General features: G+C 32.6%; 1 protein-coding gene across 2 annotated transcripts in view; it reads left to right on the forward strand.

Annotated features, from left to right (window-relative positions):
- Positions 1 to 26,100, forward strand: part of LOC123543339 (NXPE family member 1-like) — a 146,815-nt gene that overhangs the window by 22,690 nt on the left and 98,025 nt on the right. For both annotated transcript variants that reach the window (XM_045329420.2, XM_045329416.2), the window contains exon 3: positions 20,687 to 20,961. In XM_045329420.2, the coding sequence (XP_045185355.1) occupies positions 20,687 to 20,961 (275 nt within the window). The remainder of the gene's footprint in view (positions 1 to 20,686; positions 20,962 to 26,100) is intronic.

A 26,100-nucleotide genomic window follows, 5' to 3' on the forward strand; every position in this document is an offset into this window, starting at 1 on the left:
TTATAAATGTTTGATTAAAATAAGCATTTTGTTTACCATTCCGTTTTATATAAACACATTTTCCATAGTTTACAGGTTTAGTAAGGCCATGTTTTAGAATTGTTTTCAGGTTTGTGTAATTATTATTTAGAAGTACGTGCAATCTGAAAAAATAGTGAAAGCCCTCTGTAGCTTCTGATATTGGTATACCCGTTATAATATTTGTTTGCAATATTATTTGTCTGATTCAGATTCTAACTTTTAATAAGCACTTGCAGAACGAATAAGTTATGATATATAGACACCGTTTAATGATGCTAAAACATCGAAGCGGGAAACAAATCACATTTAAAAGATTGAAATCATCTCTTCTTTAATGTGAATAACCATTCCCAAATCTCCTGCAAAAGGTTACAAACATATATATTACTTTATCCATTTAAAGGTAAAATTGAAATTTTCAATAGCAATGGTTTCAATCTATGCCACCAAAACTTTCTTTGGACTTTTTGGGACTATGTCGTCAACAAATATTGAAAATTTTATCTATTAATATACAATAATAAAACTATTCTTTATTAATATATTTCCGACAATATGCCGTAGGTAAGAACAGGTAAATTTAATTTCATTAAAAAAATAATATTGAGATATTGGATTGTTAAAATATATTTATGATCCAACAAAAACCGAGTGAAATACATTTTCTTGGCACTTGAACATTGTGAATGCCATTCTGATAAGACTTGTCGTGTTGAGCGACCTGTGAAGTTTCCACCTTTCTCTATTGTACAGGTACTCTACAAGATGACAGATAGACAATTCAGGCCCTCCTTGAATAAATATGTTTTCACAACTTCATCTATAAACTTATCCAGTCAATTTCGTTTCTGTATGGGTTTAAAAGCATTAGTTTAAATGTATAATCACCTTACACTGTTGAAATGAAGTGTTGTCTAAATGCAGTTTAATACATCTATTAGAATGCATAATGCTACATTCTTTGAAAACTGTTTAGACATTGAAGGGTTTGTCTTTGCCTAATAAATATCACTTTCCGTTTGCAGCTAAATACTTTTATTTCGTTTAAATAATATTTCATTCAGATATATTTACATGAAACGTTGCATACTTACAGCATAAAGGATTGAGTAGAAAAGCCAAGTTTATTCAAAACTCTCTCCATGCGTTTTTTTGGTATTTTGTTTCGGTAACATGTTAACTTCACAATAAACAGCATTGTATGTAGACCGGTTGGACATAAATGAAGGGAAAAATATACATGTATTCATTTTAAAGCAAATGTAAAGACAAGAACATGTCACTTTACATCATTTGGTTATGTTTGACGGACATATTATACTCATAGAGGGTCTGAATTAAGAAATTAGATAATTTAGAGTCGCATTATGTTTTAAATCTGTTTGTCTCCTGTATGAACTTTTGTACCTGTAGAAAGATAAAATTATTTTGTGTGTTTATGATTAATGAATTACCCTATAGAAAAGTATGTAGAATTATGTTGGAAATTAGATGGACGCTGTTGAATAATTCCTTGCGCTCTCTTGTGTAAATAGGACAGTTTAAGAAATAGAGGTATGTATTTTAAACCTCGCCACATGTACATAGTGGGCTATTAACGATGTTCTTGGAAAAGAGGTCTTCATTTAGAGAACTACAATGAGTTCTGAGTCTACGATGGAAAATTTGGTATTTGCGGTCTCCAACATAGTAGTGGTCGGGGGCTTTATGTCCTCCAGAAAAGAGTCTCCTTTTTAAAAATGGCTAGTGTGGGAGAATTCGCAGATCTAGTGGTAATGGATTCCATTCGGTAATGGTTGATGGTAGGAAAGAGTTAGCATATAGTTGCGTATGACACTAAAAGTTTCTGATATTGTTTGCATTTCTTAGATTGTATACAGATGTTTGGCCATCGGCTTCTAGAACCAAGGAAGAGAGATAATGGGGAGTCATAGGATTAGTTTATGTTTGTTTCTCCCGATTTTAAATCAGTATCAGTAGCTCAAATCCAGTATGATTGTACAGGTTCTCAAAACAAACCAATTGGGTTGCCCCAGTGATGATTCTGCAGGCTTCCAGATGAATTTTCTCAAGTGCAAATTCTTTCTGGTGGGTAATATTACTCTATACCACATCAGAAAACTTGAGTAGAGGTCGAATAAAGACAGAAAGATAGTTTTGAGGGATTTTAGATAAGGAATAAACTTTAAGGTTCTCATGATATCAATACGTTTCCACGCCTTTTCCTTGATACAATATATGTGTTTGTGCCATGTTTCGTCTTTAGAGAGGACCACTCCAAGATGTTTGTGGGATTCAACCTGTTTGATTTGGACATCATGCATGGTTAAAGGAGGATGTAAGGGTTTATTAATTTTACGAGAGATAAGAAGAGACTCTGGGTTTTATTTATTAAAGCCTACTAGCCAGTCATTCGACCATTTAGTTATTTTTAAAAGATCAGAGTTCAAAGATTCAGCGGCGGATATTGGTATATCTACAATGATATACAGATTTGTATCGTCAACAAAGAGTTAAATGGTAGAGTGTATGTCATGAAAAATATCATTGATGAAAACAACGAAGAGAGAAGGTCCTAGAATAGAGTCCTGTGGTACACCAGCAGAGATAACAACTGTATCAGAAGAGCCACCAGGACGAAGAACTACTTTTTGCTATCTTTGTGATAAGTAGTCACGAAACCAGTTTAAAAGACGTCCAGAGATACCCGTGGAATCGAGTTTAAAAAGATGACTTTACCTTTGTGCCAGACGCAATCAAAGGCTTTAGAGATGTCACAGAAGACTGCACGGACTTCTTTTCCTTCATCTAGTGCTAGCCCGCCCGCTTAGCTCAGTAGGTAAGAGCGTTGGTCTACGGATCGCGGGGTCGCGAGTTCGATCCTCGGGCGGGGCGTATGTTCTCCGTGACTATTTGATAAACGACATTGTGTCTGAAATCATTAGTCCTCCACCTCTGTTCATTCATGTGGGGAAGTTGGCAGTTACTTGCGGAGAACAGGTTTGTACTGGTACAGAATCCAGGAAAACTGGTTAGGTTAACTGCCCGCCGTTACATGACTGAAATACTGTTGAAAAACGGCGTAAAACCCAAAACAAACAAACAAACAAATCATCTAGTGCTTAACAAAATGTATTGTATATCGAGACAAGTTGGTTTGTTTTTGAGTCGTTAGGGACAAATCCAGATTGAAGAGAAAAAATAAAGGTATTTTCTAGTAAGAAATTGAAAACATGATCGTGGATGATTTTTTTCTAATACTTCACCGATGGTGCTAAGTGGAGATATTGGTCTATAATTTGATACAAATTGCGGGTCATTCTTTTTTAAATACAGCACTAACGTGTGCAGGTTTCCATTCTGATGGTAATTTTCCAGTGTAAAGTGACATGTTAAAGAGTTTGAAATACAAAATGGATTTGCAAAATCCTGTGATAATTCCTTTAGGATTCTATTATATACATTGTCTGGTCCTGTTGATTTTCCTGTTAAAAATGACTTGAGTGTTGCATCTTCTGTCATATTGATAGATTTTAGTGTTGTGTGTTTCGGATTTGATTGTATGTGTGGCAGTGTTTTGTTATTGTCATTAAGTAATGTTTGTGATTGGAAAAAGTTGTTAAGTACGTATGCCTTGTCAGTGTCTGATGTGATAAGATTACCATTATCATTTACTGTAAAGATAATTCCTATAGTTTTTTTTTTCTTTTAATAGAGTTTTTTTTTCAAATTCACATATATGATGGGAACTTTTGTGCTGAAAACAATGAACAAATAAAAACAATGGGTCACTAGGCTTGTTTTTGTGAAAAATTGTTTTGAACACACCCACTTTTGCTGAAACTGCCAGCGATTGTTCAACATTTTCATAATTTTCTGCTTTTTTATAAATACCAACCAAAATATACATCAATACAGCACAATAAGGTTGATTCTTTTTTACAGATTTTATTATATACTTAATAGATATTATAGTCATATTTGTAATACACTATATCGTTATAATAATGGGCACAAATGAAAAGTAAATCTTGTTTCCTATTCACTTTTGTGTACTTTTTTCAATGAAAAATACCCATAGTGAAGAATATTTCTTTTAAATTTGAAAAAAAACTGTTTCATTGAATTTTTCCTATTTTTCTTGTGTATGAATAATTGTATTGTGAGCATGAAAATGGCTAAAACTATATGGGTCACCAGGCTAAATGTTATGTTAGGACAGCTTGAATACAACACCTGTTCGGACGAAAAATGGCGCGAACCTGACCAAACTGATTACATGTAAATCTGCTAGAATTTAAAGTTTAAAAAATTCTTAATTCTTTCTATGATTTAATACTAAATAATCTGAAAGGTGATATATTCTTATCAGTATTAAGTCAATTGCCTTACATTATATGAACAAAACTGTCTTAATACTAAAATGCGATGTGAAAACACAACAACAAAAATGGCAAGATACCTTGCAGGCATTATATGTCAATACAACATATACCAGTTTCAACATTTTATTAGATAAAACTTATCAAAAATGTTATTTCATTCAAGATTCCTTATATTTAAGGTTGTCTGTCACATGTTTCAACAAATGTTGACTTCATTTCAGTTTTCCATAGAAAGTGTCAGCTGCGCAGAAAGATGCGCATAAAAAACTATAGGAATTCCCTTTAAGGTTTGAACTGCTCTGTTAGTTAAGGGTGATAAAAATTTCTTTAATATTGTTCAATAATCTGTTGGTTTGACATTTTCATTTTTTAATTTATCGGACAGTTTTTGAGAATGATGTGTTTTGGCATTTCTGAGAAGCTAGATTTTTTTTATTTGCCTGTATATGGTCCAGTGATGTCCTATGCTCTTTTTCTTTTTCTGATGAGTTTTCTTATTTTATTGTGCATCTATGGAGGGTCGGCGGCTAGTCTAATTGTAGTTATTTGATTAGGAATATGTTTTTATATGGAAATGATATGTTGAGTGATATTAATTGCATACATATCAATATCATCATCTTCTAGGGAGTCCAAGTTTGTATACTTGTATTTCTTTTTTTATGGAAATAATGTATAATTTTCGTCATAGAAATAAAAAATAATACAGTTATTCTTTGGCTCAACGTTAAGATCAAAATGATTGTTTGATGGAACACCCTGGTTAAAGGTAAAAAAAAATAATTTAACACAGATCAAAATGTTGCTTACGCTAACATTTCAAATTATCTACTTCGCACTTACTGTACGTTTTCTTTTTTTTTTTATGTAGGCATGACTCTTACCAAAATATGTCATAATTATATTCTTATATCACATCGTATGATGATCATGAGTAGAGACTGGAATGAAAGACTTTACTTTTAACTATAACTCAGGAGACATTTATTTTTTCTAACCCTGCACCTCTTGAGATTTTTAACACTTTCAAAATATGTCACGTGACGAAAGTCTCTGATGGCCAATTAATTTGGCAGAAAAATTTAAAAGGTTTCGATTACCACCTAATGCCAAATAACTATATATGGAAGTTTAGCTGTATGATAGTCGTGTTTTGCCCATTAAACTGTATCAACTATGCAATGCTATCCGAAACAATGTTCATCCGAACAAAAAGAGAACATTTATATATGCATCAGTTACATGTTATCAATTAGGAATGCTATAATAGGGCCACGCTACAACATCCATCAAACTAGATATCGTATTAACAAAGGTGCTAAAATGCTTAATTCGATGCGTTATAGCCATAAGTAGTTTTCTGCTACTTACAACATTTTGAGAAAATAGAATTTACAGTTTAAAGAAACGTTTAATATCAAAGTAGCATTTGTAGTGTTTGCAATAGAATTATTATGAAATAATGTTAACCTTATTGATTTTAGCGTTAAATGTTGGAACTTATCTCAGATTTAAAAGTTATTAGCAGTTTCAACCATTAGTGTTAACTCTACAGGTTAAGTTGTGTTGTCAATAAGGCCAATCTTTTTATTATTAGTTTTACAGATTTTTTGGACAAAAGGTTGGACAGGAGTAGGGAAAAAAGAAGTGTCCTCGCTTGTAAAATAGTTTTGCAAAATCTCAAACGCAGCCCTGTACAACCTGAACTAAAATTACTAAAAAGGCAACACTGATGATTATTGAATCAAACTATAGCCATATCCCTGTTCACGAGGCAAACGCTAACAGCCAGAGGACAGACAGTGGTTGATCACAAAAGCTAACTTGGTCTACCTGTTAAAATACACAATACTATGAAAATCAACATGAAAAAATAAAACTATCAACTATGATCACTATGTGTGCATCATTTTTGGACACGTTGAGTCTTTTTTAAATCTTTTATTTCACTTTCCCAATTCTTTTTAGTCTGTAAAACTTAAGATAAAAAATTATTGGCTTAAACCAAACTGCCAGTTCTGAATACATACTTCAAACGACACATATCTTTTGGACCAGATAAATTTATTCTTTTATTGTGGTTACTATTTATAAGATTAGCAAAGAGACAAGACTGCTGCTAGAATTGCATTCTTGAAAATAACTGAACATGGTTCTTATTTACATGTGGCCTTTTTGAAAAATATATCATGCAAAAGAAGTTAGCTTCAGATGTGCATTTATATTATTGTTCAATAGTATTTAAATCGAGCTAAAATAGTATAACCTGTATTAAGAAAGAATTGAAACAAACTCCATGAAAAGTTTGAAAAAAAATAACGACCTCTATTAGAGAATAGCAATAAGACATTGAAAAATTTGAACAAAAAATATATCATTGAATTATTGCACAGAAGAAGAATGCTTTTTCAAAACATATTTAATACACTGTTTTCCAGCGTAAGTTATTTCGTGTGTATATAAATCAATAACATGATAGCATTGTTCTTGCGATTAATTAAATACTTAATGTTGTTTTTGTTGTTGTTTTTTTACTGGGTGGGTTTTGTTTGAAGAAATAAAACAAAACACCTTTGACACAGCTTTAGATGCCAATAAAATTGTTTAAGCTGTTATGAAAAGAGCATTAAAACGTTAACGTTTTATTCAAAAATTAATGGAACAAATAATGTCATCACATGAGAAACATGTCACATTATTTATTATTACAGATAAGATTATTACAGATAAGCTTGATTTATCTGTTTGCTTTTTTATTAATTCAACCCATAAAACAATCATTGCTCTGCTGTCACCTGTATCAAATTTTAAAAATATTCTATTTTGACTGAGCATTGCTAGCAATAACTCTTTTGTAATTATTAATTAAGATAGTGGATCAGTATTGATAATTGTATCATTTATAACTGAAGAAGCTTTCGTATGTACTGGCCGTTTGTAAGGATTTTAATTTACCCACCATTCAAAGAAATACATTACAGTAACAAATTGAGGTTTAAATGAGGTTCTAGAAATTTAGCAGTGTGTCGTTACCACGGAAACGGCTACTGATGCTGGTTATCGCGGAAACTCAAAACCTTCCTTTGTCATAATCCTGCCACAAAGCCAGTCGCTGCCACCTTTGCAAACTTTTGGCAAAACTATTGCAAAGTAATTTAATGGACTTAAATTTGATCAAATACCTATATTAAAATTGATGCCAAAAAACGGGATAAAAATGATAATGGCTACCTGTTCATCTTGTGGAAGAATGAAATCAAAGTTTGTTAAAAGTACAGGGGGTAATTTAGATATTCATAAAGCATTGTTACCTTTATTACCTAAGAAAGGTTTAACATTCCCATGATATAACCAGGAAATCCTTTAGATAATGGACCTCCTGTTTATGAACTAGACGCAATATGTATGGACCATGACTTTTGCTAGGACAGTTGTGTAAAAAAGGGTGCATGTGACAAGCAAATGCTTTCCAACTTTAATAACACTAAATCAAAAACATTTGAAGAAAAGTTTGCAAAACATTTAGTTGTAAAACCTGCAATTAAAACGAAATACAAACTTGGGCTTGGACAAAAACAAAAGTCAAAAAAACGGGAAAATGGGGTAGAATATTTACTAAACAAAGCCCCCAAATAACATGGAGTGATGAATTAGCAGAAGAATTACATAAGCCAATTGAACGAAAACTTATGAAACGAAGAGTGATAAAATATAATGAAGGCGTAAAGTAATTGTTAACCGTTATCGATATATTCAGCAAATATGCTTGGGTTATTCCATTAAAGAATAAAACTGGAGAATCTGTTACTGGAGCATTTGAAAAAAATAATTTCTGAAGGTAGAACACCTACAAATTTATGGGTAGATGAAGGAAAGGAAATTTATAATAAAAAGTTTGAATCATTTTTGAATAAAAATAAGATTAACATGCATTATACATTTAATGAAGGAAAAGCTGTAGTAATTGAAAGATTTAATAGAAGTTTAAAAAGAATAATGTGGAAATATTTTACAGCAAATAATACTTACACTTATTTAGATAATTTGCAGAATATGGTTGACAAATATAACAAAAGAAGACATTCTAGTATAATAATGGCACCAACTTAAGCCAGCAGAAACTTAAATAAAGGTACTGTTTACTTTAATTTAAATGGTAATTTAAAGATACCAAAGAGTAAACCAAAATTTAAAATTGGTGATCGAGTTCGCTTAAGCAAACTTAAAAGGCGTTTTGAAAAAGGATATATACCAAACTGGATAGAGGAAATATTTATAATTTATGGAATTAATGACACAAATCCCTGAACATACGCTATTAAAGATTTGAATAATGAAATAATTCAGGGTTCATTTTATGGGCAAAAACTTCTAAGTTATTAGACGAGACTATATGAAAAAACAAGCTTTAGTAAAATGGAAAGGTTATAATGAAAACTTTAATAGCTGGATTCCCGAATCTTCTTTTGGTTAAGAAACCCGTTTTGTGAATTGGAAAAATTAATTTAAACAATATATTATATAAATGAGTAATAAAAATCTAATTTCTAATGGAATAGAAACAATAGATCAATTAATACACCACTTAACTTAACTTGCTGCTGCTTATAGAAAACGTTATAAATTTTGTGGAAGAGTAAATACAGGATTACAAATTACAGCAGGTATTTTTGGTTGCTCGACTGCATTAGTACTTGTTCCTGGTATTCCTATATTTGTAGCAATTGCTGGCGCTGTTCCAGCAGTAATTATAATATTTATTAAAGATTTAAATGTTAAAGACAAAAAAGATAATTTTAAATCACATCATAAGAAGATAAAACAACTAATAACAAAAGCAAGGATTGGAAAAGTAAAGTATATTGTATAAATGGCTAATAGAAATATAGATAATGATATTTCAATAAAACTATTTTGTACTTTAGGAAGAATATGGAATGAAGAAAGAGAAATTAAAGAATTAAGTGAAAAAATAAAAGGAAAATATTCATATATAAAGTAAAGCAAAAATAAAAACGTTATTAAATCAAAGATTAATCAATTAACCGGTGGAAATTTAAAAAACAAAATGGTAAAGAAAAATAGAAACGTTTTTAAGTCAAAGCTTAATCAATTGGCCAGTGAAATATTTAAAACTAAAGTAATTGATAGATTGGAAAATGATATAGATCCTTATCTTTTTGAAAAGAATAAAGATTTATTTGAATGGGATTGTGTTTGTTTAATGACAGTGCCTTTGGCAGAAGAGGAACGTAAAATATTATGTGATTGTCCTAAACCAAATAATCATCGAAACAATTCTAAAATGATAATTGCAACCGATTGTGACACTAATGAAGAAAAAACATATAAAAGTTTTACGCAGCATCTAAAGACCTTGATATTAATTCAGGGTTAATAAAAATGTGCTTTGAAGGGAAAAACAAAGAAAGAAAGTGGAATATCAAAAACTAATGGGAAAAGATATAAATTTAAATATTTTATTCCTTCTTACACTTCATTTTATTTATTTATTGTTTTTGCTTAAAGGTTGTTTTTTTCTAAATATAATATATAGATGGCTTTTCGAGAAATTGAGAAGTCTACAAAGCAATATCTTAAGAAATTTGAAATTAAAATTACATATAGACAAGATCCAAAAAATCAATTATATTTAAATATAGAAGACTCATTTGATATTCTTAAATCTGAACTTGAAACTTTAAAAGGTATAAAAATAAATGTTGTTTTAGAAATTACTTTTGTGAAAATGAGTAAAACAGATACAAGTATAAATCTGCATATTTTCAATCAAGGGCTTTAGAAATTATTAACACAAACGAAATAAAAAACACTTTACGTCAAGCTTTTGATGAAATAATAAATAGAATCGGTTATTGGATTTCAGAAGGAAGTGGCTCTAGAATAGAGTCAGTTGATGCCCATTTTATAAATAGATATAAATATAACCCAATAGCTGCTTCAAGTTATTTAGAATTACCAAAACCGTTACAGAATCCAAAGAAAGGATTAATAAATATAAAGAATGATGATAATGAATGTTTTAGATGGTGCCATTAAGCTTACAAACTTCCTGTGAAAAAAAAAAATTAAAGAGTTTCAAATTATAAGAAGCATATAGAAAAACTTAATTGTAAAGGAATGAAATTTCCTGTTACGATAAATCAAATACCTAAAATAGAAAGTCAGAATGATATTTCATTTAATATATTTGGTTATAAAGATAATAATGTTTATTCACTGTGCCTTTCATAATATAAATATGAAGAACGCTGTGACATGTTGCTAATTAGTAATAACGAAATAACACATTATGTCTGGATAAAAGACTTTAATAGATTAATGTTTAGCAAAACAAAACATGCAAATAAAAAACATTTTTGCAAATAATGTTTACCATGTTTTTCACAAGAAAGAATATTAAATGAACATATTCCAAATTGTTTAGCTATTAATGGCGTTCAAGCTGTAAAAATGCCAAAAGAAGAAAGTAAAGGTCCTAATGCAGTTTATGTTTATTGAAAAAAATGCTTGAGAAAGAACAGTTTTGTAAGACAATATTTAATGAAAACTTTAACAAAGAATTAATAATGTCTGAAGAAGATGAAGCTGTATTTACAAAACAAAGGTTTTGTCATTTCTGTGAAAAAAAGATATAAGAAAACTGACATTCCGGTTAAAGACAACAGTCCCCAAGGGCTAACGCCCGTCCAAGACCATTGTCATATAACGGGAAAATTTAGAGGAAGTGCCCATCAAGACTGTAATACTAATTTTAGACTAACGCACAAAATTCCTGTTATTTTCCATAATTTAAGAGGTTATGACGGTAATTTTATTATGCAAGAACTTGGTAAGTTTAAAAAAGAAATTAATGTAATCCCTTACAATATGGAAAGATATATGGCATTTATGGTAAGTGATTTGATTTTATAGATAGTTTTCAATTTATGTCTCAATCATTGGATAACTTATTAAAAAATACTCCAGAATTTATGTACACATCTCAAGAATTTATTAAAAGTAAACTTGAATTATTAAAAACAAAAGGTATGTATCCATATGATTACATGGATTAATTTGAAAAATTCAAATGATGGGTTGCAACTTACAGTAAACGGTACATAAACACTGTCACAGTTTTCACTCTGGATTAGCTCGCAAGTCTGTGACATTGATGAAAACTTACTCAAAGCAATGTCAACAATAACAACGGGATAGTAGTTTCTTTCAATAAATATTACCGTAATTCAGGCAAACAATTTTCGAATTGTGTATCGTTTGAAATAATACGTCTATATCTCTTAGACTTGCTAAATGGTATTTCACGCTTACATGAGTTAGGGTGTGATAGTATTGATGAACATTCGTGTCCTTCGTAAAATGTCTATGACAATATCAGATGAATTTCTTTTTTAATCTTTTTTTATCCAGGAAGGTAACTGAAGTTTGTGACATGCTGTATGTAGACTTAATTGAAGGATGGAAACTGTTAATTTTATCAATATTTTTTTTTAATTATCTAGTGAGTCATTCCAAACATGACAATGTCATCAAGAAACCGTAACCATACCTCTGGTTTAATTGGTACATACTGCATGAAGTCCTCTTCAAGGCGTACGCTGGTGCCATGTACTACCCATGGCCATGGATATCTTCTGTAGGTACTTTGTATTATTAACTTGAAAATGGTTGTTTTCCAGGACCAACTGGATCAGTTTAGCGATGTCGTCAACAGTTAAAGTATAATTATCACTATTTTAGATAAAAATATTTACATGCATGAATACCATCGCCATGGGGTATATTTGGACTGTAGCTTCTGCATTTTTGGTTTGAGCTAAAAGTCTACATATTTCGAGATATTTTCAGTGCATGAGTTGTATCCAGATACAATTGGTTTTCCAGGATATCCCAGTGGCAGCGATTTATCGTATGTTTTATGTTTTGGGGCAATATATAAAATTGAGAAACACGCAACTCATTTGGGTATAAATCAAATTGTACACTTATTTTATGGCAATGTTCCACAATTTCATTTTAACAATTGCGAATGTTACTTTTTATCTTTTTCTTCAGGATTACAATTAAGTTTTTCGTAGTAGTTTTCATCTTCCAAGTGCTTGTTTACTTCGTTTTCATAGTCATCACTGTTCATTACGACAACAGTACTAGACTTGGTGGCATTTTTAATCACAATCTTTTTATCATTTGCTAGACTTTGTAAAATGAACAAATCAGACTTGGAAATATTACCAAATAAACGTTTATAGTTATCATTCTGTAATGCAGTGATACAGATTGAATATAAAAGTCCAAGTAGATATCGCGTCCACTGGAAATTGAAAATGTTGAATGTTTTTGTTTTCTTTTATCTTTTTTTTTCTTCAAAAGTATCTGTCAGAACTTTCATTTTCACTAAAGAAATATTCTTTCAAACGTAAGCGACGTGTAAATTTAAAAACTTTCTCCGCTAATTTTATTTTATCCTATGAATTAGTTCTTGAACAGAATCCTAGACCTTTACCTAACTAAATATATTCGTCATCTGTCAATGATAGAGATGATAAATTTGTTACTGTTTTCTTACCCCTTTGTAACTTTTTGAACCTCCAATTTTGTTTCTTCCATGTATTCCTGTCTTTGACGCGGATGGATCTTCTGTTCCATTTCTTTTTTTTCGTTTCCGACATCTTTTTTACGGCCTTCGTCAGGAAGTCCAACATATTCGGTAGTGATTTAATGTTTGGCTTTTTCCATGTTGCGTACGGCCTCCGCGAATGCAGTTTTAGTGTCTGGGCATTTCAGTTTTTTTATTGTCACTTTTAGATTTGTCGGGTGTAACGTTCTCATGATGTTTGTTTTGTGACGAATGCTTATTACCGTTCTGGTTGGTATAAGATTTATGTTTCAAAGTGTCGCTGGTTTTGTAGTTTTCGTCGAGTGTTTATTTTAACTTCTTGCCATTGACTTTGAGTTATGGAGGAAACATCATTCCACGGATCACTGGAGCCGGATTCTCGACTGTTATTATCATCTATTACGATGATATCTTGATATTTCGGAGAAAGTCACGTTTTTCCTGTGCTTGACTATCGTGTTATCCCGTTTTTCTTCAGTGGCTGCTTAGATACTACTATCTAAATCAGATATCACTTGTGAATAATGTTTTATTAAGCTCTTTCCTATGTTCATCTATCGAACGGCTCAATTCAAACGCTTCTATGAGGTGATCATCGCGTACTCGTTGGCATATATCTGCACTCACTGTCTTCAATAGAGAATCGACATTCTACTGTAGTTCTGAGGAGTTATCGCCAACACTTACTTTAAGCGTTAATGGAAGATCTTCAGGCACAACGTCTGCGTCGAGACAGTTTTGAAGAAAACATGTGCATACAAAGTACTTCTCATCTGTTTATCCGCTAATTTCATCAGCTTGACATCTAAAGGGCTCTATGCAAAACTGTTGTATGACATAAAGTAATGTAAATACATTGTACATGTAATCATTTATTGTTTAGAATCGTTTGTTCCTATTCTTCCTTTATTCCATATCTTTTTAGGAACATGTTTATCTTTGTGATCCGATGATAATTTATAGTACGCTGCATTATGGCTGCTATGCGTATCTATTAACTCAATTATAGGTATCAATTATTTACAAGTAAATGTATTTTTTCATTATAACACGTTACAAGCAATATATGTGATATGTCACATTTTTACTGTTGACTGTTCCCCGCTATTTTATCGTGACGTAACGTACCATAAATGACGTTATTTCTGTTGCTTATTATTATTACTATTTCCTAAAGAAGGCATGAAGTTGAAACGTACGAACTATATTAAATTTTGAAATTGACAGTGTGTTTGGTCTTTGACTACTTTATTGATTATTAGTGGTGTGATACGAAATTTGAAATGAAATTTTCAACTCAATGCACAATGCGACTCCCATATCAAAGCGGCTAGCCCACAAATCGTGGTGTCAGACTTAAGAAAAAAAAAACACAAAAAACCCCAACAAAAACAACTTTTGCTTTATTCATCTATATGCTGCATATTCGATGTTCGGACAATGCATATTTCATCATATTCTTTTAAAAATCGTTGTTTTCTTAAAGAAATTAAGATAAAAATATTCGTCTACAATTTCTGATTAGGGTTTTCCGGTTTATAATAAAGCACGAATTTCCCCTCAGCGAGGACCTTGCAATCATCACGTTATAGTGAGAGAAAGTAATACCAAACATATCGGTTACGCATAATATTATGATATTTTGAAATATAAACAAACATTACAATAACATAAAATAGAGAAGGCAGAACACCTAGTATATTTACGATGCAGTCAGTGTTTTCTCATAGGCCGAGCGGTCACGGTATTTGTATTTTACTTCTCCGTAGTAAGTTCGATTCCAAGACCTGTTAAAATGTGCCTTTAAAACTGTATCTTTTTCTTTCTTTAACATGATTCACTGAAGACAAAACGAGGCAGTTAATTTAGTTTTAACATTACCACTAAAATTATATATGCCACAATTGACACGTAATTATGTTTAAATACACTCCACCGTTATTTAAAGGTTTTCTGGGATATTTCTAAAGTAAGTTTGAAAGTTTTATAAATTCCATAACAATCATAGGGCAAAGTAAATCATACTGATATCCATAATCGTTAGACGAGTCTAGAAATTGAACCCTAAAACTGCATGAGCAATTACGGTTTGCTGCCCACGCAATGATAGTGTCTATAATACCCGTTCTATATCTATCAATGTTGACTATAATAACGCGTTGCAGCGATTTATTAAAATTTATGAGAAAAAGTGCAAAAACTCGAATGTTACCGTAATTCTGGAAACTATCAACAAAAACATTATTTTTCGTGAAAATATATGTAACAGTGGTGGTATTTTTTTCTCTTGGTGATAAATGATTTTAAAAATCACAAATCAGAATGTGTTGTGTTTGTCAGTCGCTTTAATGCTTCGGAAAGCTTTTTCGTATACATTTAATAGTTTGTAATGGCTAAACTACCCTTTTCCACGCATATACAATAATCAATCAATAATCTACAACGGCTTTAGGCAAAATGAAAACATAAAAATTGAAACGATTGAAACATAAACTGGAACATTTCCTCTTAAACAAGTGATTAAGTTAATTATTAGATCAAATTGTTCAATTTCTTAATGCTTGCATAGCGCTAAATATCACGCTAAATTTTCACCAAAGGTGACTCAAATTATCGTGATTATGCTAGTACCTCAGTTGGAAGAATAGTTGTCTCTGAGTAGGGATTGTACAACAAGATTTTAGATTTGAATCATAAATGCGATGTATACGTTTTTCTTATCATAGAACATAAAACATAACACTGTTCATATTTTTCCTCTATATGTTACTTATTGTATATCATTCAGTTGTGAAACTTTTTTTATGCTTCAATATATCATATCTAATAATCCGCCAAGAACAGAATTGAAATATATAGGCTGAGACGAAATTATATCAATTATAATATGTTAACTGTATATGAATGAAATATATATATCAAATGAATGACAGTGAATACTTGTATCAAGGTGTCCAATGTCTAAGTTTATAGTTATGCCTTTCTGGAATATCACCCTGTAGACATGTGGCGGGATACCCCATCCAATCATATTGTACCGACTTCCTGCTAAATAGGCCTTGAACTAACTCTTAATGCTGATAACCAAGCGAGAAGTTACTAGTACAGTCATTTTTCAAGACATTGCAGTTTTTGTTTGTTTGGGACAAATACATAATGTATTTACTTAATGGTATTTACCTGGCACTCTTTTATTTTCTGTGTCAGTAAATCAATCTAAGATATCAATAATTTGCATATATTACTAAAATATTTAAACTGCATCTAAAAGAATGTTAAAAAGTAATGACTAGTTGGCTTTGGTCGTACAGCTGGCATATTTTAAAAACACAATGAATTCTTATTTTCATATCCAGATTGTAAAATTCAACATTTTTAATACTATTTACTCATTCAGTAGTCACAAAAATGTTTTTCACTACATGACTGAGGGATATTTTAGTAACTTATATACCAAACAAATTGAGGTTAGCGTCATCTTTTGACTTTAATGGTTATTCTGGTTAATAAGATATTTTTCAATACATATTTTAAATGAAATAATGTAAACGCGGGATTGCACTGGTGGACATAAATGAGTGCAAGGTAAATGAAACTTATAACAACGCTTGACTATTCAACAGTTTGGTCAGTCGTAAAAGAGGCATAAATTTGGGCATAATTTTGTAAAAATGCAAATCAGAATTAACATTCTGTAAATTGCATATCAGACTATTACAATAATCAAGTCTATGATGTTTCAGTCCATTCCCAATAGTGGGTACCGAGATACCAGCTTACAAACAAAAACTTGACCAAAAATTGCATAGTCACATAATGACATTATTTTGTAACAAAACCTGTCGAAGGACAGCAATGCTTCACTGTTCAACAGCTTTGGCAAATGAATGTTTTATAAGACGAGAAAGGTGCATACGTTTGTAAGACTCGCCGGTTTAGCTCCGTAGGTAGAGCGTCGATCTACAGATCGCGGGGTCGTGAGTTCGATCCTCGGGCTTGGCGTATGTTCTCCGTGACTATTTGATGAACGACATTGTGTCTGAAATCATTAGTCCTCCACCTCTGATTCATGTGGGGAAGCTGGCAGTTACTTGCGGAGAACAGGTTTGTACTGGTACAGAATCCAGGAAAACTGGTTAGGTTAACTGCCCGCCGTTACATGACTGAAATACTGTTGAAAAACGGCGTTAAGCCCAAAACAAACATAATTTGTAAGATCATGCGCCGGTATTTCGCCTTGAACACAGCACATGTGTTTGAAAATATATGTCATGCTCAGCAGAAATTGTTAAAGTTTCATTTATTGACAGAAATATACAAAGTTTTTAGAGTTCTTCTCTATAAATTATACTAGAAAATGTTGTCCAAGTAACCTTTGAACTGTCTGAGATTTAAAAGTATATGATTTATAGTTTCTAATGTGGAAGTTGGAGATTTTACTACTCTTCAAGGTTTAACTGAATCGCTAATATCCTATCCTTACTAGTCTGGCTTTTCAGAATGGCTTATCTTATTACCTATAATGTTATCCATTACATTCTATGATTTGGACTATGTAAAATGCCCTTTCCAAGTCTGTCGCCATTGATTTTCTGCAAGAGCGTTGTAGATAAAATTTCTAACTTTCAGCGTCCCCTTTCCAGCTTTCTAAACAATTGGTTTATTTTTACTTGTTTTTACTTTTATCTTTCGTTCTGACAAATTGGCTCAGGATAAAGAGGTTTTTTAACAGTTTTAGTGAAGACAGACGTTAATTCCGTTCAAGTTTTTAAACCTTAGTTTCTAATTTGGGAGTAATCATACATATTCAGTGTAAACTGTAAAGCCTTATGTCCGCGGACATGGTTATTTTATGAATATTTATCATTCACGTTTGCAATATTGGACACAAAATCGCATTTGCATATGATGTGAAACAGATGTAGCAAATACAAAACTCATTTGAGCCGATATAAGGAAATCAGAGGCAACATGAAAACATCGGTACCAAAACGAGACACAAAGCCAGTACTGAATTAAAGCATGTAGGAAATACGAATATGACCAAGTAAATACTTTAATCGTACATGTACAACACAGTTGTACAACGCAGTTTTAACTGACCCACACTTCGTTCGTGTGTCGATATCTTTGAAAATAACTTCCAATATATTAACAGAAGTTTATATTTTTAATTCATGTAGATTATCTTCCTAATCGTGCACTGTCTGCAGACTGGAAATATTATCTGCATTTACGCTTAATAATTGATTGATATTTTCTTGCTGTTTCAGTTAACGGATCGATTTGCCAATTGATTTCGACTAACTGCAGCAAGTCCATTCTAGATCGCAGTTTTCACAAAATCACATAATATTGTTATAGCTGTTGTTCGCTATTTACATTACACAGCAAACCATATTTGATGCGTACAGTTATGTTATGGACACAAAAGACGTACACACATTTTAAGAATGTGTTTTCTGGATATAATGCACACGTGATTGTCACTATTTTTGTTATATTTTTAAATATCATTTGTTTGCAGCATTTCTTGAATAAAATGAAATGCATACATTTACTATAGTAACATTTCATGATTGCAGACGTTGTTAACGTGTTGTTTACAAACAGAACAACTTGTTCATTCAATAACTTTTCTTGAACCTCCAATTTTGTTTCTCCCATGCGTCTGTAATATACACTCTTTACACGATCTTACCTTTACTCATGTGCGTCATTTTACGTTTCGCGAACCCTTTGCTCTAGCTTAAAATTTTATCTGGCCAAAATACGTTTGACCCCTAATCTAACAAATTTATAGTTACACGACTCCTTGCTATAACCGACTTATAGTTACAACAACCCATTAGAATGTATACATCTCATGTATGATTCAATCAACTTTTACTTACGTATTAAATTAACAACATCTCTGTCTCAAGTTAACTAAAGCAAACCTTCGCTCCGGTTCATTGGCTTGTATTATCTGCACTCTTATTCTTAGTGTACATGTGTTTTCAGGGCTTAAATGTCATTACAGAAACAAAGTTTAAAGAAAATTGCTGTCGATGTTGTTCTTCAGTATTTTGATAAAAGGGAAAATTCAGTTTTTTGCAACTGTTTCATATAAACAACATCAGAATAAGGAAACTAAGTAAAATTTGAATATAGATAACAGAATTAAAACAAATGATTGTTCTTCCGGACAATATTAAATTCGATGAAACAATACAAAGGTGCAAAAGCTAGATCTTTGTTCATCCAAATTGCATTAAATAGTTACATCTTTTTTCGCACGACTTGGTCCGTTAATTATGCAGAACATATTTTGATGTGAGTAGTCCCTGCATATTGGCAGTTATTCCGTCTCCATTGATGTCGGGAATTATGATTTGTCATTAATTTTGAACAACTTCCTTTTTAACTTGATCATTTAATTTAGCATCTATGAATTAACTTTAGAAATAAGCTGGGCAGTTGTTCTTTTTTTAATCCGCCTCTTGTCCTGGATAAAACTGATCTTAATCTATATACTCGATGAATATTTGAGTTATTCCTCAACCGGTTTCAAACATTTATCATCAGGAGGATTACAAACAATAAGATGTCATTTGACGTCGTAAAAAGAAACAAGGGACGTCAGTATTATATATGTATTTGTTTTGTAAATGTTTAAGCTGTCTTATAAAATATCATTTTTCGTTGTTTTTTTTTCTACTGACTATTATTCGAGAACAATTGATTATTGCAATGTAGTTTATAATTCGGGAACTTTGTTTTCGCACACAGGTCAATATGTTTGCTCATTGAAAGTACTCTTCAGGTTGCGTCACGTATGTTTCGATTGTGTAAAGTCGTCTTGTTTCAAGGATTTGAGATTTCACCACTGTATTCTTGATGACATCCCGGGTACTGAATGACTTACATTACGTTTTTTTACATCACATGATATGTATTGGTTCGCCTTGTATGTCCTTCCGCATTTGAGTGAGTCTACTTTTAAACGATTCTTGCACAGATCAATTTGGAACTCTTGCATTTACATACTACGGTTTCGGAAGATTGTGTGGCAACAAAGTTCCCGAAATAAAATATATCCATTTTTGGAATATTCAAGCACAGTATAGTCAATAGAAAACAAGAAATTATTTTAATAACACATGTTAAACCTTTGCACTGCTTTAGCCACATGTTCATCTACATCTCTACTACATTTGCTTTCATGTTTTCAATTTCTACAAATCGACGCCACAGAATAAGAAGGGCGTGTTAGTTACGCCCTTTTATGATTCATACATTTTTGAAACTACACACCAAGGGACATAATTCTGTAAAAAAAATGTCACAAACTGCCGTGTTGACCAAATTTACCAATAATAAGGGCGTAAGTGAAAAGTTTTTTTCAGAATCCCAGTAACAGAAGGGCGTATCTGCACTTAATTGTTGTACCAGAAAAGTCCACTTACACCCTTAAAATAAGAAGGGCGTTCATATTGCCGAAAACTATGATTTTCCACTTACGCCCTTCTAATTCTGAGGCGTCGAAATATTTGTTTTCATAACTTTATAAATATCTTGTTTTTATTATCATTTCTTCAAAACTGGTTTCATTACATGATACAAATTTTAGCAGACAAAACTTTCGTATGATTAACAGGAAATCACGTGATAAACCTCGGAGATACTATTCGCCTTAATGTTATTCTTTTCGATGGATATGGCAAAGCGAAGTCGACTGGAGGTGATCACTTGCGTGCAAGGTTGTTTGCTTACTCGTTTGACGCTTTTGCGCCTTGCACTGTTTTAGACAACAGGAATGGCACATATACTGTAACTGCCGAAGCGTTGTGGACAGGATGGTCCAAACTTGAGGTTGACGTATTATTTCCAAAAGAAATAATAGCAACTGCATTGCGCATAAGGACAACATGGGTATGAAAAATGTTTATGTTCATCGTCTTACAAATTATTACCCACCTTTTTATTTGTTTTATTTCTTGTACAAATTCAGTACAGAATCCAAACGGAAAAAAATATTTCTGTTAGAGAGCAGACTTTTTTAAGTAGAATGTTTTATATAAGCATTTGTTGGACGCTATGAGTTTCTATAGTTCAGCACGCCTTTACAGGTAATGATGTAAATGTATAGTCTTTTTATAAACGTTCAATTAAAATTTCTTTATGAATTCACTTCTCCATTAATCATTTAAGCCAAATATACTTTTTCATGTTTGTTCAAACTTAGCTAACAGCTAACAGTATTTGAACTCGTATTGAAAATATAAACCGACTCAATCAGAGTAATATATGCTAATATTTTCAAAACAAAAATGAAATAAAGTAATTTCGTTAGAGCAGAAGAAACAGATTCGCGGTCATTTTGAACATATTATAGGTTAAGGTGAACGTAATGTCACAATAACGTTTCTCTATCAGCTTTGCACGATTGTTTAAAGAGCTCCAAAACATTCCTTTCTGTATTGTCAAAGACTTACTTTTGCTAGGTGCAGTAAGTCAATGACGTGAAGCAAAAGTACGAGGCGCAAAAAATCTTAGAAGCGCAGCAAGTCGCGAAGAATAAGGATCGCGACATGTCTGAAAATTGCAGCAAGTATGAGAAACACAGTGTAAGAAGTAAAGTAAGTTCAATAAAAGCAGCAAGTCTCAGAGGTGTTCAAATCTAAGATGCAGAGTAAGTCTAAATGAAACATATATAAGACATACATCAAGCCTGAAAAGCGCAGCAAGTCTAAGAAGTAAAGCAGGTTCAATAAGCGCAGCAAGTCTAAGAAGTGCAACAAGTTTATGAAGCGCAGCAACATCAAAAAAGAAAGCAGGTTCTGGTAGTTTAGCAAGTCCAAGAAGCGAATGAAGAGTAAGCTTCGAAGCAAGTCCTATTAGCGCCATAAGTACAGATAGCGCAGTTGTACAGCAAGTCCAAGCAGCTCAGCAAATTCAAGAAGCACAGCAAATTCGGATCGTGTAGAAGTTCATGTGTTGCAGCAATTTACGCGTTACTTATTGATTCATAGAAAATTGCATCGATTGGCTTTTAAGCAAAAACATAGTAACCTTGAACAAAGAAGGAAAATAAAAGAAATTGAGAATTTTGGGACCAATCCGGGGTCTCTATCAGAAGGTATTGCAATCCACATAAGATGTATCTTGATGAATAGATCAGATTAGGAAAGATGTAGCAATTGCCTGGCGGAGAACTACTGTTATTCGTCAGATAAAGAGAGGACATATATAGAGACAAAGAGGAACGGACACAAAGATGAAAGGTAAAGAGGACGGGCAGAATTGAAATTGAGATAAAAATACAAGAGCGGGAATTCTAGATGAAACGGCTTTAGTAAAATAATGCAAACAATGACGGCTCAAACAAGTTGTTTAGACCCAAAGTACCGAAGTTTGATTTTGATCATGACAACATGGATGCATATCTTTAAAAGTTCGAAAGGTTCGCCGGTATATTTCCAAGTACATGGGCATTAAATCTTAGTTCATTTTTACTAGAATAGTGCCGGAGTTGTATATCAGATTGCCGCAAGAATAGGCTTGTGATTGTACAAACATGAAGTGGGCAATATTGAAGATGCACAAGTTTACAGACAATGGATTTCGAGCAAAATGCAGAGGAAATAGTCTTCCGGTTCTTACAATACTTAAAAGATACTTTAACTGATGGGCAGATCTGAGCGTGATGGAGAAGAAGTGCCGAAATTTCGCCGATCTGTTAATTACAAAGCAGTTTTTTGAAAGCTGCTCTACAGACTGAAAGCTTTTCTTGGAAGAAAGGGGACCTAATTCCATGAGGGAGGTAACAAGATTAGCTGAACAATAATTCGAGGCGCATGAAGGAATGATTACATCATCGCCGAAAAGTGCAACGTTACATTGAAGATCTAAGGCAAAAATTAGCGATGAAAGGCCGATGCTCAGTGAGATATCAAATATATTTGAATGAGAGAAATGGATTGCGTAAAACATGCTGTATTTGCAACAAAGTTGGTCATGTACACGGACAAGAAAAGATGACTGTTTGTTTTGTAACAGAGTAGTTTACCTAGCTAAATTGACTGTATACAGTATAAGAAACCACTGCATTTACCCGTAATAGATTTTAATGCATTTGGTCGCGGCGGAAGGTGTAATTGTTGCGGGGATGCATGAAAAAAAGCGCATCATCGCGGCTCAGAAAATAGGGTCCAATCGGGGGTGGGGGGGGGGGGGGGTGGGGGCTTTGAAAATTCCGCGAGCCAGGAACTGTAGGGAGTGCAGATATATGAGGCAAGCCACAGCGAACAAGGACCATACGATAACGGTCCTATGTATGCAAGAAAATAGCCAAGTGAAGAAAATTACTGAGGCTTGAAAGTTGAAGTTGGCAAGCGGAGAGTCCATCCTAATTTCCAGAGAACGTTCACGATTGATATTACCAGGAAATAGGAAACTTGAGGTGCAAAAATTCGTAGACCAAGAAGAGGTGAAGGTGATATGATATACAGGTTTTGAACTAGCATCAGTAAGGAATATCTGGTAAAGGAAGACCAAAATTTGTATGGATGGACACTCCTTTTAACAGAGAATACATTGAAGCCATGATGCCAACAGCTTTTTTATGGGGAATTGTAGTTGGAAATGTATCATGAGTGTAAAACAATTCGAGCTCAGAATGGACAGAAAGGCACGTATCAAAGTCAATAACTGCAGCAATGACGAGAGCACAATGTAAGAAGGTTGAGCTACATGTGAAACCATTAAATGTACAAAAACTTTTTTGTGACATGTGGACATTAAAGAAGAAGCAAAAAGACGATGCATTTCTAGGTAACTAGCTTCTGAAGAAAAATGGAAGCTGACGGGAAGTGGTATCCAAATATACGGCCAGGATTTGTGCCTTGTGCAGACTGTTTGAACTGAAGAAAGGACCATATGACCAGGAAATTGAACAAATTACTATCCTCACTACATTGAGAAAAAAGTCATGGAACTTGCGCACGAATCCATTGTTGGAGGCCATCTCTCATCAAAGAAAACAGAAGACAGTATAGCATCTACCTTTTATTGTTTTGGTATAACAGGAGAAACTAGAAACTGCCGCGCATGTGATGTAAGCAAGAAGTCAATTCTAAAGGGTCGAGTTAAGAAAAGTCAACCTAATTTGGTATAATGGAGTTTTGCTCAATACTTCTATCTTGAAAATACACAACTTTACCAAGACGTTCCTATTGCAAACGAATTCTTCAGATGTAACAGTTGTAGTGGCCTTACTTCGACAAAAGATTGTTTCCAGTAACTTTTGCGAGCATAAATTTACTTCAGCGTGAGAGCTTACTGAAAGACAATGTCTGGCAATAGTGTTTGACTCAAAGAAGTTCCAGAAATACTTTTACGGCAAGGAATTAGCAATCCACATGGGCCATAGCGTACTTTTTGCATTCTTTGCTTCCAAAGGATCGTTTTACAGATTTAATTAACTATCACAACAGCAATCTTTTCTGTGTGGCGGCTGTAAAAAGTATCCCCGTACTTGGATTCAGTGTTGTTATATTTTCTGGTCCTTTTGGATCCTGGAGTCCATTCAACATATGTGTAATAGAGTTCCGCTTAAGCCGGTGCTAGGGGGCGTGAGAGGTGTTGCACATTTTATTACCTCTCATGAACAGACTCTATGAAACCGAGTCTGCTATTATTCTTCTTGGTTGCATTCTTTGCTTCCAAAGGATCTTTTTACATATTTTATTTGTATATCCAGAAAAGCAAGATAGAGAATGGGAGAATCATGCATTGAGCTTTATTTATTAAAAAGTACAAGTTAAAAATCGAAGCAATCAGAGAATCAGACAGTAATAGCCGATTGCTTTAGCCATAATAAACAGATACATGAAACACTTCCTCAGAAATTAGACGACATGGAAGAAAACCAAAGTTGCAGAGGGAGATATTCAAGGTCTACCAGTCAACAAAAACAAATAGAAATATTCTTGATCCTTTGCGTTTTTAAAAGTTTTAAAGTAACATTCGAAAAACGGCAATAACTTGCTTATTTCTTAATAAACCATATAAACATGAACACTCATTTTCTTAGTTAGATCATTTAGAATCTTATGGTGGCAGTTTCAGTTCAATATTTGATAAAGATTTGTTTTCAAAATTTCTGGCCCGTAGAACAAATCATCGGTCGGTCTCACATTAGTCCCAATCTACGACACTGGGAAATTTGCATTGGACATGTATGTGAGGGATAATAATCATATTTATCGCATGCTTGTCGCTAAGAAGTGTAATAAAGTCATTAAATAAAAACGATAATACACTAGTGTAATACTTCTTTGACGTCGACGTCGTTTATAGTAATGGATTCGTTTGTCAAATTGACTTGTTTATATAGTGAATGAAGGTAGAATTTTTGAAGTAAAGCTAAAATATGATAAAAATAATATTACATTTGTGACTTTTCAACATAGAATTTATTATACACGTTGAATAAAATACTCAACAGAGCCTCACATTTTATCTTTTTTTTTCAACTCGTTTAATAAATTCATTGTAATAAGACGTTCATGTAATTTCTTCTATTTATTCTACGTTCGGATATTTTGCACCAGCTATATAATCCAAAATTAAAATTAAGACATTGAACACATTAAAACAAAATATCAGTAAGACCATGTTGTTCCCTCTATATATTATTATCAAACCACTATAAGTTACATTACTTGTTGGTGACACCATAACGGATATAGGCTGTCGAAAAATCCCATATAAGACGAGAGCAAATATACGATGTCTCAAAAAGCCATATCATATGGATTTTAGGAACAGGTTATATCCCGTATCCTGTCACAAACAAGCTTCGTAATCAAAATCCATATCATATTACTAGAAGGATAGGGAACATATCCTGTCTCTACATGACGTCTGTTTACCAATAGAATCTGAAAAAATTGGAATTTTTAATAAAGTAATAGAAAATCTATCGATATTATATATCGACGCTACAATGAAAGTATTCATTAAACAAATACAATTATTATTACAGAATCAACAAAAAAAAAAAAAGAA

This window comes from Mercenaria mercenaria, chromosome 7 (assembly GCF_021730395.1).
Source record: "Mercenaria mercenaria strain notata chromosome 7, MADL_Memer_1, whole genome shotgun sequence".
Classification (NCBI taxonomy): Eukaryota; Metazoa; Mollusca; class Bivalvia; order Venerida; family Veneridae; genus Mercenaria; species Mercenaria mercenaria.